The sequence below is a fragment of the Megalobrama amblycephala genome, linkage group LG16 (genome assembly GCF_018812025.1).
Source record: "Megalobrama amblycephala isolate DHTTF-2021 linkage group LG16, ASM1881202v1, whole genome shotgun sequence".
NCBI classification, from domain to species: domain Eukaryota; kingdom Metazoa; phylum Chordata; class Actinopteri; order Cypriniformes; family Xenocyprididae; genus Megalobrama; species Megalobrama amblycephala.
In genome coordinates, this window is record NC_063059.1 from 14,459,865 (window position 1) to 14,475,762 (window position 15,898).

The 15,898-nt window shown below is 36.1% G+C and overlaps 1 protein-coding gene across 6 annotated transcripts in view; it reads right to left on the reverse strand.

Annotated features, from left to right (window-relative positions):
• ksr1b (kinase suppressor of ras 1b) overlaps window positions 1–15,898 on the reverse strand; it is a 50,152-nt gene that overhangs the window by 23,707 nt on the left and 10,547 nt on the right. For 4 of the 6 annotated variants that reach the window (XM_048161384.1, XM_048161383.1, XM_048161382.1 and 1 more), the window contains exon 2: window positions 7,965–8,105. In XM_048161384.1, the coding sequence (XP_048017341.1) occupies window positions 7,965–8,105 (141 nt within the window). Of the gene's footprint in view, window positions 1–995; window positions 1,138–6,788; window positions 6,943–7,964; window positions 8,106–15,898 lie in introns of those variants that run through there. The other 2 variants (XM_048161387.1, XM_048161386.1) reach the window with 2 other exon arrangements.

The window sequence follows — 15,898 nt, forward strand, 5'->3', positions numbered from 1 at the left end:
GCATCAGGGGAATGGGGATCTTCCAGCATCCTTATGGAGACTTCCTTTTTGAACAACAGCCAAAGATAAGAATTAAGAGCACAGATCTCTTCTCAACACATACTAGACAACAGTATCCACACATTTACCTTAAAGCTGGAAGAACAAGAGACCAATATTAACTTGAGAGAAGTCTAAATCAAAACATAAACATACAGTAATATGAATAAACATTCATCTAATGGACATACTATTGTTTATTTCACTATTCTGTCATTCAGAACACAACACAACAGGTACATTTTCATAATGAGGATGTAAAATACACATCTTGGTTTATCTATACTACTTGTATACGTCTGAGTTAATAAGTACATGAATTACTGTGTTAAAACAGACAAGCCGGGGCAGAGAGCAGGTGAAATGACACATACCGATACCGAGGTGATGTCTGAACATGCCTTGTACCTGAGTTTATGAGCTGACGTAACACAGGGAGTGATGCTCTGAACATAAAAGCTATACGCAGCATTACGCTTGCTTCCATCCAAACGAACACACACAAACTCCCACCCACCACAAGTCAAATAATCCAGGTAAACTAAATAATTCCTCAGAATAAGTCATTGACAGTGATGGTTACTGCTGGTCTGCTAGTAGAGTGAGTCTACAACCAACAAGAAAAAGTGCCAAAATGTGTCCTGACAAATTAAATAAATAGATAAAAATCACCAAGCCTCCCTCAAAAAGCTCTTCAGTGGAATTTCAACTTGATAACTATCTCAAACAAATGGCAAACGAGGAACTTCCCCACAAGCTTGTGAGTTTGTGAGCCGCTTGACATGAGCCTGATGAGTTCAAACATAGCGTTAGATATCTGCCGTTGCTAATTTCGTTTGCAGACTTTCTATGACCACAGAGGCACTTGCATGCAGGCAGGAAACCGACAAACATCAAAAACAAAACACAGTCTTAAAATGAGACTCCAGAACACGAAGAAGTCAAGAATACTATACCACGAGAGATTCTCCACTGAAGTTGTCCTTTCCTAAATCTCATATCCCAGAAACAACAAATCAAAGTCTCTCCTCAGAAGTCAGTCACGCTGTGAGAGCTGCTCCCTTCCAACCCAAACTTCCCCTCCTACTCGCCCCGTCCCTCCTCCCTTTCCCCACCGTCCCTCCCCTCTATCCCTCTTTCCTTCCTGTGAACATGCCTGGGAAGTTTCTCCACAGCTTTGGACACTCCTCCTAAAAACACATGGTCACCAACTGAGCTGTTCAGTTTCCTAAGTGCAGATTAACATCCTTTCTCTCAACTAAGGATGGGTCGCGATAGTCAACTGGTCGACTCAGGGGACTAACCAACTGTTTATTTATTTGGAAGGGCTCTAGTGGTAGTCTGGAAGAAATACAACCAAAGACACTCTTTAACAAGTTTTGTTTGTCAAATTTGTATATTTTTTTTTTTCATGTAGTATAAATAAATAAGTAAATGAATGCATGCAACTTTACAGTTTTGACATTTTTTTTTTTTTTTTTACACATGGTAAAAGTAGTCATTTGAGCCACAATGCCACAACTTAATAATTAAAAGACTAATTTCTCCCAGAAATAAAATAGTACTTAAGAAAACAAACGACCAAAGACATAAAAAGACCCTTTTTAACAACTTATATTTAGTATTTTTTTCAATCAATTAATCAACCAATCAATCAATAAAAGTTATAATATACATAGAACTAAATAAAATTGCAACTTATTAGCCAAGCATTTTTAGCTTTGACATTTTGTTTTCCACAGGAAAAAGTGGTAATTTCTGCCATAGTGGCACAACTTAATAATCAAAAGATCAATTTCTCCAAGAAATAAAATAAAATAGTACTGAAAAAACATGCACATGAAAATTACACTTTAACAAATTTTATATGACAATGGTATAGTTTTTTTTATTTATAAATATGAATAAACAAACAAACAAAAATTCCAACTAAACTTGATAGCCTGCACCATGCATTTTCATCTTTGACATTTTGGTCCCACTTTATATTAAGTGGCCTTAACTACTTTGTACTTACATCAAAAAATAAGTACAATGTACTTATTGGGTTCATATTGAATTGCAAAACACTTTTGCTGCTATTGAGGTGGGATACGGGTAAGGTTAGAGAAAGCTTTGGTGGTATGGGTAGGCTTAAGGATAGGGGTAAGGTGTAAGGCAGTGGTCACCAACCTTTTTAAGCCCAAGATCCCTGACCTCGACCTTTATGAAAGACAAGATCTACTTGATAGAAAAAGACAGCCCAGATTGTAGTTGTATTTTTTTCATGGCCAATTTAGATTCTGAATTATTTATTTATTTTTACAAGCAAATTGGCCGATTCTCATACTGGTTGCAGATATTTATTATTATTATTATAAACAAAAATACATAGCCATTTCAAATTAGAGGGAACCACTGCTTTTTAATCACAATCCAAACAAAGATGCTATCACATTGCATTAGCAGTTTTTTTTTTTTTATTTGAATTAATTGAGATTTAATTTCAAGATTTAAAGCAAAAACACAACGGTCTGATTTTATCTTTGTGAAATTTTATGCTACACAAAAAAGCTTGAAACAAAAACAGCAGGAGCAGCAGTGATACAGAGTTTCCTTGGTTACCGATGTGTAAACAAAGCTGAACTGCGCTAATAATTAGCTACTTTATTTGGAGATAAAGAGGAAAATAAAATGCCATTACCATCGTTTTTTTCTGAAGACAGTAATTCCTTTTAGAGATGCATTCATATAACCCTTCACCCCTAATTCAATATTTATATTTTCTTCCTATATTTCGAGCATCGTGAACAGTGAGCTGCTCTGCCTGCTACAGAATTTTCTCCTCTTTGCGTCCGTCTTCAGCGTCTCTGGCCTCTTGTTTACGGCCGTTTACAGACTCGGACATGATCTGGGATATTTACCTTTATCACTGTCCCAGTAGCTCCCGAAAATAACAGAAAAATAAATACAAAAATACAGTACAAAGACTGGAGAAATGTAATGTATTTTTGCACTCATATTTCTGTTGTTTTCACGAGCTACTGGAACAGTGATAAAGATCGACCGGTCGATCGCGATCGACGGGTTGGCGACCACTGGTGTAAGGGATGGGTCAACAGTGTAATTATAAGTGTAATTACAGAAATTAATTACAGATGTAATTACATGCAGGTGTTTTTAAAATATAAGTACAATGTAAAAACTTGTATGCACACAATAAGTGCATTGTATTAAATTATTAATTTAAATGTAAGTACATAGTAGTTAAGGCCACTTAATATAAAGTGGGACCGACATTTTATTTATTTTTTTCCATGGGGGAAAAGTGGAAAACTAATTATCAAAAGATCGATTTCTGTTAAAATAAAATAAGAAAAAATAATAAAGACAATAAAATAAAATTCCATGCTGTAAATAGTTTTGCATTTCTAAAATGCCATTTCAGGTTCAAAATAGTTCATATTTTCAAGACTCTAAATAAAAAAATAAAAAAGGTATTTTATATCTCACAATTCTGACTTTATATCACAAAATTCTGACTTTATATCTCACAATTCTGACTTTATATCTCACAATTCTGACTTTATATGACACAATTATGACTGTATATCATCCAACTGACTTCAAAACTCGCAATTCAGACTTTATATCTCACAATTCTGACTTTATATCACACAATTCTGACTCCAAAACTCGCAATTCAGACTTTATATCTCACAATTCTGACTTTATATCATCCAACTGACTTCAAAACTCGCAATTCTGACTTTATATCTCACAATTCTGACTTTATAACTCACAATTCTGACTCCAAAACACGCAATTCAGACTTTATATCTCACAATTCTGACTTTATATCATCCAACTGACTTCAAAACTCGCAATTCTGACTTTATATCACGCAATTCTGAGAAAAAAAAGTAGGAACCGTGAGATATAAACTCGGAATTGCAAGAAAAAAGTCAGAATTGTGAGATAAAAAGTCGCAATTAGCTTTTTTATTTTTTATTTAAATGGCGGAAACAAGTTTCCATAGCATTCTGATCCATTCTGTTGCCGTTGTGTAAAGGCCCCCTTTGAAACGCTTCTGACTGGGGTCAGGTGAACTTGAAACCAGCCTAATTATACAAAGTTTCCTTAAAACAGATTATCCAACTAGTTGTTCAGGCAACCCACTGACTAGTCGACTTCAAAAATACGCAATTTTGCACATCCTTATTGTCATCTCCACAACCACTAACAGCGCAGACATCACAGATTCCACATGTTCTACAAAAAGACTCATTTATGAGGCTATTAACTGAGCAGGATGTCTTTTGACTGTGTGAAACAGAGATTAATGAGGGTTAGGCTGGCCTAAGTCGTTCTTTGACCTGTCACCATACATTTTGTGCATGAGTGATCATCCTGGGCCAAAAGACAGGCCACATTAGAGGAACAAAGGAGAGCAAAAAAGGGGGTACAGCACAGGAAACAGAGGTTTGGGTGAGATTGCTTTCGTCACTCTTTTTTTCTTTCTATCTCTTTTCTGTATCTTTGCCTTAAGGAAGGCCTCTAGTGGATCCACAGGATGTGGCCCACAAAAAATATGACTCAGACAACCACTCCTGCCTGTGCTCTTTAGACTTACTCAATAACACACGTTGGCATGTTTTGGACTGCCCAAATCCAAAGGCTCCAAACCCTGGTTGATTTAATATAAGCATTATATTCCATAAGCGACTCATAATCAGTCACCACGACAAAATACAGAAACAAGAAATATATAAGCATAAATCTGAATGGTGCATCATGGTTGTTGCTCCACTCGGTCACAGTTATTGAGCAATGGGAAACCCCATCAGACTCTGGCAGCTGTTGGAACTTCAAAGAATGAGTCACAATATACAAAATAAAGTGCAGTGACGTCAACTCTCTGTTATTGCTCATTGACCCTCGCACACAACAGATAAGTATTAATCGGTGTTATTTTAGTATTATTCATATGCTATTAGCATATATAGCTTTTAATTTTATATTATTTTTTAATTTAATTTTTTTGTGATTTTGTTATTTTATTTCGTTTTTTTTAATAATTAATTTCCAGTGATTAATTTTAGTGCTGCATCTAATATTTATATTAATAATTCAACTATTTCAGCTTTACTTCAATCAACAAAAATACTTTTAATATTTTTGTTTAACCTATATGATGAGATGGTTACAGATAGGACATGATCAGATGCCCTGAAAGTATTTGGACACCTGACTTAAAGTCTTAACGTTATTGCATTACAGAACAAATGTTCAAACCAAAGTAGTCTTTATTTTAAAGAAATATAGCACTCTTTCAAGCAAAACCTGAGAGGAACTGACTTCATACAAACACTAAAAAGCACCTAATAAATACTTTGTTATAAAAACAAGTGCTATATGCTGCTTGGTTTGACATTTTGTTAAGTAATGTGATGTAAGTGTGACCTAAATGCCTAAGTCAGCTGTAACTTCATAAAGGGCATGATATCAGATGTAGCAGGTTGTGACATCATGACATCAGAATGTATAAACATGATCAGATATAAAGGATATGATAACAGTTTTTACGTAACAACACCTATGGATATGATCAGTCACAGCATGATGACACCCTAGATAGTTCTGCATTTCTAGTAACTGTAAACAAATACTCACAAAGCAGTAATGATATCAAAGACAGCAGAGGTGTTTCCCAGCAGTTCTGTAGACGCACCAGGAACCACAAGTCACACATATGCAAAATAACTCCAACGTAGCAAGCTTCCCTAAACTGTCTAATCATGCAAATACAACCAAATTGGCCGAAGTGCCATCTTGATGGCCCCGCGCTCTCAGAAAAATGGTACAATAGCTGTCACTAGGGCAGTACCCTTTCAAAAGGTATTCCTTTATAACTAAAGAGTGCATTTTTGTACCTCAAAGGTACACATTTTAGAACCTTTTTAAAGGGTACCGTCCCAGTAATGGATTTTTTATTACTTTTTCTGAGAGTGCAGGAGGAATAACATTCCTCTGCTCTTCCTGAGAAATTTCTATCCCATTCAATTACAATGGGGCCACTGGATTCCCTGCTGTCCTCTCCGAGAGGGGCAGGCTGCCTGTGGGTGTCCTGCCACATGCATGCATTCCTGCCCCGTGAATCACTGTAGCAGCCTGGTGTGATACGTTAAAGAACAAACTTGTAGGGTTAGGGCAGTGATTGTCAAGTCGTGACTCAAAATTGGGTCTCAGGAAAATAATAAAATAAAATAAAATAAAATAATAAATAAAAATGTATATAGGGTAGGAAAATAAATAGGCTTATCAAGCGTCATCATATTTATGTGAACATACTGTATGTAACTGTAAAAAAAAAAAATATGCAAAAAAACAAAAATATTTTCCAGACTACATTAAATATGTTTTTTTCTTGCAAAAAGAATAAACATGATTTATGCTGACCACAATATGTTTTGTGCTGTGAATTACTGACTGCCAAAATAATATAATTTTATTTTTCTTAAATGATTAAAATGAGTAATATAATAATAAAATTAATACATTTTAAAACATTTGTTTACCTTTATGTAATACACAATTTTTGTACCATATTGGGTCAACACAAAAGCAAAACCAGGCCACAGGCTGACACAGACAGACCGAAATGGACTGTTGCGAGTATACAACAACAAGGCGAGTATTTTAGGACATCGAAGAGAGGAAAACTGGAGTAGACAATAAAAAACATGAGAAAAAAAAACATGCTGTCCTACCGCAGTGACCAAAGTGAAGCAGTCAGCTAATCAGAGGCATGCCGCAAAGTGACCCATGCTTTCCACACTAGGATAAATTGTTTTTATTTTTAAAGTTTTGTTCCTCAGTCTTGTATACGCTGTTTATTTCCCTGTTTGTCTGTTTCAGTGTCTATTGAAAACAAACAAGTCTGCGCATTCAGGCAGTCATGAATGCAGTGCTGTTCTGGTCAGCTTTGTGTATGACAGTTATGGGGCGAGGAGGGGGGTGGCTTTTGGCAGCGAGAGACACCCCTTTTGGAGTCTAAAAATAGACTGACGGGAGAGTTTTTGACACAGTGGCTGACACTGCACATTCTGAGCTTTGGAGTGGGATCAGGTGTGTGGATCCAACAAGGGCTGAAACGCCACAGACACCACAGCAGCGAGCAAGCAAAACATCTTTCCTCCCCTGTCCAAACCCTCCAATAACATACACTTTTTTAAACAGACAGTCTTTAAGTAGAAGATACAGTTTAAGAAGCCTGTTTTTAAAGGGAAGAGATTATATTGTACTTTCATGCTTTTAATAATGCTGTATAAAAAAGAAACAAACTTCATGTTTTAAATATTGCTGTATAATAAAATAAACAGAAACAGCAATAAGGTACAAGAGGCCATGCTTTACAGAAGTGCCTTACTGTGTTTAATAAAATGGTTAGTAGATAATGCAAAATTGAGGTAAAAACTTCATTAAAATATTATTCTAAATGTTATTATATTTATTTAATTATTTATGTATGCATTTATTTATTTATTCTACATTATATATATATATATATATATATATATATATATATATATATATATATATATATATATATATATACATACATATATATATATATATATATATATATATATATATATATATGACTGTTTTTTTCACACAATCACACAAGATCAAAAAGAAAAAATAAACCAAAAAAACACAAAAAAAAAAAAAAAAAACACAAAAAAACAAAACAAAACAAAACAAAACAAAACAAAACAAAACAAAACAAAACAAAACAAAACAAAACAAAAAACACCAATCAAAAATGGTCCATTAGCTGAATAAAGGTCATGAAGCAGGGAAATATGGTCAACTTTAAAATTTCTCAAGGCAATAAAGGAACCAAGAAACAAATGCATTCAGTATAAACACACAATTGGTACCTCAATGAGTTCTGGCCGGAGGTTGATAGTGTAGAGCCAGTCTGTGAGGTTTGGGTAAGATTCCAGCGCCAGCGGTCTGTGACTCTCTTGAACACTCTGCTTCCACTCTAACTGTTTACTGATGTACTTCACCAGCTTCACCTGTAGATGGCAATCACACACATAGACAAACTGGTGTAACTGGTGTAACAACTGATTTGAGACTCACTGAGCTAAGTAATATATCTGTTTGCTTTTTAAATTGACACCATCTGTCCTCTAATTAGTTTTTAGTCCTTTAAAGGAAAATTAACTTTTCTAATTGACTTAATATGAAGCTGTTTGTTAATTAAAATCCTTGGGGGGATTTTAAAACAGGATGACATTAGATATTAAAGCAGGGAAAAAAGATTTCATGTTTCAGAGCACTTCAGAGAAAAAGAGCTGTTTCAAGGTGACTAATCAGATGACATAAAAGATTGAAATAAGGACGGCAACGCATGTGATAATTCAGCATTTTTCTCTAAACCTTTGTGTCCGCAAGTGAGCGTTGCACACAAAATGCAAATCGAGAACAGTGCAAAGGAAATCCCCATGTGTGACTTCATTGTAAACGGGTGGGCGATGAAGGTGTTGTGTGTGTGTGTGCGGTGTCAGTTAGGCAACCAACTACAGTGCACACAAACACTGTACACAAACACGCCATGCTTTCTTGCTCGGTTCAAATACCAACCAGTGCTTCTGCCCGTCATTATCCTACCATCACTAGACTCATATTGGGTTAAAAACAACAAGCCAATAATGTTCAAGGCTCACAAGACAAATACGCTTCAGACGGTGCCCTCCCTTTGTTTCTGTAACGCTCCCACTGCAATAAACAGTGCTGTCTATAAATAGACACTGGTTATCATGGCAAGGGAGTCTGGACTCTTTCTCACGGGGGCGTCTGTTCCGCCACTATGGCAACCCTGGCTGGAACACACTTGGCCGCTGCAGCCAGAGTCCCATGTGACATCATGGAGCAGCAAGACACTGCGGTCCGCAGGTTAACAGAAACCACCTTACACCTGCCTCTACAGGTACAAGTTCAACCACCTCGCAAACAACCACAGCTGCAACTGTGCTCATAAAGAAGAGGTCGTTTTCACTGACTGAAAAGATATAAAGTTTGCTTGAAAATAAAAAGGTTACTTTAGGTAAAATTAGGTAAAAGAATTGGTCCCATAGGATGTTTGGTGCTTCTTCTTTTTTCTTTCTTTTTTAAATTCACTTAATTGGCTACAAACTGCATGAACTAGAAACTATACTGGTTTACATATACAGATATAAATAGCTGCATATAGATTTATAGATAGATGTAGATATAGATACAGCTAAAGCTGTAAACAGAGATACAGCTAAAGCTTATAAATATAATTACGGGTATAGCTGTAGAATAGATATACACTACCATTTGAAAGTTTGTCAGTAAGATTTAATTTTCTGAAAGATAAAAATTAAAGGTGCCGTAGAACATGTTTTCAAAAGATGTAATATAAGTCTAAGGTGTCCCCTGAATGTGTCTGAAGTTTCAGCTCAAAATACCGCATAGATTTTTTTTTATTAATTTTTTAACTGCCTATTTTGGGGCATCATTAACTATGCACCGATTCATGCTGCGGCCCCTTTAAATCGTGCGCTCCCTGCCCCCCTGAGCTCTCGACTATAAGTGCAGTTATACAGTGCATTTACAAAGTTCACACAGCTAATATAGCCCTCAAATGGATCTTTACAAGATGTTCGTCATGCATGCTGCATGCATGGATTGGATCATGTGAGTATAGTATTTATTTGGATGTTTACATTTGATTCTGAATGAGTTTGATAGTGCTCCATGGCTAAAGCTAACATTACACACTGTTGGAGAGATTTATAAAGAATGAAGATGTGTTTATGCATTATACAGACTGCAAGTGTTTAAATTAAAATAAAATTTAATTAAAAATTAAAATAGCGACGGCTCTCTTGTCTCCGTGAATACAGTAATAAACAATGGTAACTTTAACCACATTTAACAGTACATTAGCAACATGCTAATGAAACATTTAGAAAGACAATTTACAAATATCACTAAAAATATCATGTTATCATGGATCATGTCAGTTATTATTGCTCCATCTGCCATTTTTCGCTGTTGTCCTTGCTTGCTTACCTAGTCTGATGATTCAGCTGTGTAGCTCCAGACGTTAATACTGGCTTGTCTGATGCCTTGAACATGGGCTGGCATATGCAAATATTGGGGGCGTACATATTAATGATCCCGACTGTTACGTAACAGTCGGTGTTATGTTGAGATTCGCCTGTTCTTCTGAGGTCTTTTAAACAAATGAGATTTACACAAGGAGGAGGAAACAATGGAGTTTGAAACTCAACGTATGTCTTTTCCATGTACTGAACTCTTGTTATTCAACAATGCCGAGGTAAATTCAATTTTTGATTCTAGGGCACCTTTAATATATTTATATTATATTTAGCAAGGATGCATTAGATTGATCAAATGTGACTGAAGACATTTATAATGTTACAAAAGAATTCTATTTCAAATAAATGCTGTTCTTTTTTAACTTACTATATAATCAAATAATTCTGAAGAAAAAAAGATTTTAACACTGACATAAGAATGTTTCATTATAAATAATCACATTACAATGATTTCTGAAGGGTCATGTGACGCTGAAGACTGGAGTAATGATGCTGAAAATTCAGCTTTGTCATCACAGGAATAAATTGCATTTAGCCTATAAAATATATTCAAACAGAAAACCGTTATGTCACAAAGATAGAGTTTTTACTGTATTTCTGATCAAATAAATGGAGCCTCCCTTGGTGAGCATGAGACTCACATAAAACATAAAAAATGAATGGTAACATACATACATACACACACACACACACACACACACACACACACACACATATAAATGATAAAAAAAATAAAAATGTTATAACACAATGTGCAGATTAACCAAATTAAATTTAAATCCCATCAATGTTTGTTCAGAAAGGCCCCGAATGAAGATAATCGCAAGATATTACATTATAGCAAATGAAAACATTATACAATACACAAAGTGGCATTATTGCTTCAAAATCAAAGTTCATTTTTCTAATTGCGTAAATTTCTTTATAACTATTTGCATGAACTTAACCCTCTGGTGCTGCTCAAAAATGACCTTTTTTATTTTTTCAATGAAATGAATGTACAATATTTTAGTTTCATAATGTTTTTCATTTAATATTTTGTATTTTTAGGGGATTTTATGGTATTAAATTATGTTTATGGAATAGTTATGATCCATTTATTACCTATTAACCACTTTTTGAGCAAAGACTTGAAAATTAAATTTCCAACTTAAACTGTCATAAATCTTAAATGCTTTGGAGCACAGACTTTAGTTTGGTCTCTTTTTAAAGACATTTGGTAGAATATTGCTAAAGTGAAACTAAAAAGTAAAAAAAAAAAAAAATGAAAAATGCACAAAATACTTTAAAATTTTATATGAAATATATATTTTCCAATGCAATTTCCAAAAAAAATGAGATTTCAGTAATATAATTTCCAAAAATATAATTTCCAAAAAAATGAGCTTTCAGTAATATTTTGTTTGGGCACAGTACCAAACGTAGTCACTAGAAGAAATTTGTTTCCATTCATTTCCAATTGTGAATTTCCATCAAACAATTCAGGACCATTTAACCTTTTTGAATCATGTGCATGATTTTGTGTGTGTGTGTGTGTGTGTGGGTGGGGGGTTGGTTGGATGTGTGTGTGTTCACACTGCAAGTGCCAAAACCTTTAACAAGTTTCACACTATTCCGATGAAGTAAAAAAAAGTTAAAGATGCAGTGGGTTAAATATGCAAAAAGTAATATTGAAAGCTAACAGCTGAAATGGGTACTGCAGTCCAAATTCAAAATACAGGAGGGACTTGTTCCCCTGTCCCAACCTCCTCAGATTCAACGCTCATGCAGGTTGCCTGGTTGAGGACATGCAATGAAAAGAAGTGCAATTGACAACGGAAAGCGTAAGTTGATCAGCTAACGCATATGTTTGCAATGCTTTTTATTGCAGAGTCTTTTAAAGTCAGTCAGAATCTGTGATTCCTGAGCCACTTCAATGGCTGCAATAAGCTGTATTTTCCACCAACTGGCAAACTGGGGGTGTCGAAATACTATCGGGTAAACTAGTTATCAACATATTTTTTAAGATGTCTCTGACTGATTTACCTGAACATTATTTAAAAAAAGTCGAAACAGTCAAAATTTTAGCCTTTGTCTATTAAGAGCGACAAGGCAGACTGTGCTGTCGAGCGGGGACAGCAGTAGGACCAGCCATTTATGAGAACCACAAGTGTTATCTTGTCTTGTCTTGTCTTGTCTTATTTATATAGCACAATTTAAAAGGCAACCAAGGTTGCACCAAAGCGCTTTACATGGAGGAATGGAAAACACACATCGACAACATAAAACACCACATCAACATATAAAAGACCACATCTAGTCATTGTATGCCATCAACATTAGATGTGCTTTCAACAATGGTTATAATTGAAACCATTTCTAGATTTCACACAGTGTTAACATTTTTATCAAAACTCGTGCTCTATCTAGAGATCACCACAAAGAACTATACTCTGTAGTCTACAAGCGCCCTGGTAGGTCACTGTGACAAATCAGCCTGCACCTGTAGCCCAGCAACCAGCCACCTGTGCAGTTGATTAGCTCTTTCCATTTGTATCTCTATATAAGGTCACAGCACTCTGTAAGAACGCAGCTGCAGTACTGGAGCGCCTTACTGGCTTTTAATTCCACTGAGAGACACGACAGCAGTGGATGGCTTTATGTATGAGCGTATTATCACCTCACCCTTGCAAAACTGCCAAGATAGCATGTAGCGCAGTCTTCAAAAGAGAAGTAGTGTATCATTAAAGTTTCAAGAGGCCTATAGCAGTCTGAGAAGGTGTGCTGGCTCTTTTCTTTAGCTACTATCTGAGAATGCCCCCAAGCTGATTTGATGCATCGGTCGGCCACGAGCGAACCTCAAACACAACATGGTGTTAGCTTGCACCAGACACAGCCTGGCACATTGTGCAGGAGTACGCCTGTATTCAATGACGGCCGTATCTCTGCTCTCATCTGCCGTCTCCATTACACCTCTCAAGGGGTGGCTGGGTATGGTGGTATGGGGCAGGGGGGACCTGCTTAACTAAAGTCTCTGCGTGAGACCGGGGAGGAAAAGTTGAGAATCTTTTGTGACATTCAAAAGCAGCCGTCCTCGCAAAGAGAGGCTTGTTGATGCCAAATGAGCTTCATTAGAGAGGTAAGACACACAATCCATATGGTGCGATGGTGTCTGTTACGAAAGTTATAAAAGAGCATATTGGCAATCAAGAGTTTAGCAAGTGTTACGCTGATTTCATCATTATGGTTCCTGGCAAAACAGTGCAACAGTCATTTCAGGAAGAGGAGTGTTTCTGGCATGAGTGTTCATGGAGAAAGACACGTGATTAGATGACGTAATTTCCAGATCTTTTGTGTCGGCATGCACTCGCTACTGCAAATTGTCTTAATTTCATCAAATCTGACATGCATAAAAAGCTTTGCATAAAGAAGTGTCACAGTGATAGGTAACTGTAGACTGTAGTGGAGTGGTGTGGATCCTCTTACACACTGTGTCACCAATACAAGCAAACCCGCTGCTTTTGTTTCTGACAATAACATAAAGGCATATTGGATAATTCATGCTAGGTTTAAACAATCTTGCTAGCTCCAAAATCATGATAGGTCTATTAAAATCACTTGAGTAGGGCACATGGGAAAGCACAAATGTTGCGACAGCTCAAAAAAAAAAATGGTTTGTCTCGATGATAGAATTCAAAATCAAAAAGAGAATAAAAACAAAATGTTCATAGAAAAGAACGAGGATGTTAAAAAAAGGCAAGCTGCAAGCACAAATAAAAAGTTAATAAAATTGAGGCATTAGACAATAAAGTGCAAGGGTGTGTGGAACGTCATAAGATACAAGAAAAGAGAAAGGGGGAAAAAGCTGTTGAAAAACCGCATGGGGATTTCCTGATACGAACAAACATTAGCCGGTTGAGAGGCCTATGCTTCACCGCACCTAATGGGCCTCACAGTGATGTGTTAACTTTCCATCCATACAAACAAAGTGCAAATGAGCCTTAAAAAGCCTTTGATGAGCACTCACGCTATACTGAGCAAAGACTTGCATTTCCCAGAAACCAAAACTGAGACGTTAGGGAGTTGCGATTCTTCAAAATGTGTTTTTCCCAGATCTCTTCAGTCAATTATAGGGTCTATTACATGAAAGAGCATCATCTAGGAAAATCACTCAAGTAATTACGATTACCACTGCCCTGGCGCATCAACAGGTTTTATGAGCTCACACATGCAACAATGTGGCAATCCCTCTTCCCATCCACTGCAAATTTAATGATTCTGCAATAAGCCACAGGCCTGTAATTGTCCCAAAATTGTTCTTGCAGGTGGCAATTTAACAGGAAATCAGCAGGTATTTAAAATATATTTGTGTCACGAGCCAGCATTCTCTACAGGTTAAACAATTGTGCAATTTGTTAAATCAAGGGTGTCCGAAATAACAGCCCACAGCTTGTCTATATTATATGTGGCCCGTCACACATAATTTACATATCATGCCGTTTCAATGTCAACACAAGGTGACAACACTAGATTTTAGGCTAGGTGTAGCAGTAAACCGTGAATGACAACTTGACAATTTGAAAACTGATTAGCGCTGCTATTTCTGTTGTGTATGAGAAACATTAAACACGGCATAAGCGGAATGAAACAACGCTACTTGTTTGAACCGTCCCGCACACGGACAGAACATGCATTCTCTGATAAAAACCAGAAATATCTTGGTGATTTAAACTAGTTTAAAGCCAGATGAAACAGTGCTGAGTGCTGACTGTTGACTTTCTCATAACACATTGTGCAACAACAATCCAGTTATAATACTTTTCAATCCACAATCCACCAACATTTACCATGGATTTACTGTAGTAACTAACTGTAACCGTGGTATTGTAGAAAAAATGGGGGATACTCATATCACATTTTATATTATTGATGTAGAAATGTATTAAATGTATTAAAGGAGCAATGAAAAATAGCTCAAACTACAGAATTTTTTTGTTATAAGCAAGCAGTTTTGCATTTTATACTTAAAGGGTTAGTTCACCCAGTCATTTATTGCTCACCCTCATGTCGTTACACACCCGTAAGACCTTCGTTTATCTTCGGAACACAAATTAAAGGTGCCCTTGATTCAAAAAATTTAATTTACCTTGGCATAGTTAAATAACAAGAGTTCAGTACATGGAAAAGACATACAGTGAGTCTCAAACCCCATTGTTTCCTCCTTCTTATATAAATCTCATTTGTTTAAACGACCTCCGAAGAACAGGCAAATCTCAACATAACACCGACTGTTACGTAACAGTCGGGGTGTACGCCCAAATATTTGCATAATGCCAGCCCATGATGTTCCCAACATTATAAAAGGCATTAGACAAGGGCAGCCAGTTAACGTCTGGAGCTGCACACAGCCGAATCATCAGACTAGGTAAGCAAGAACAACAGCGAAAAATGGCAGATGGAGCAATAATAACTGACATGATCCATGATAACATGATATTTTTACTGATATTTGTAAATTGTCTTTCTAAAAGTTTCGTTAGCATGTTGCTAATGTACTGTTAAATGAGGTTAAAGTTACCATCGTTTCTTACTGTATTCACGGAGACAAGAGCCGTCACTATTTTCATTTTTTAAACACGTGCAGTCTGTATAATTCATAAACACAACTTTATATGTTTATAAATCTCTCCAACAGTGTAGCATTAGCCGTTAGCCACAGAGGACAGCCTCAAATT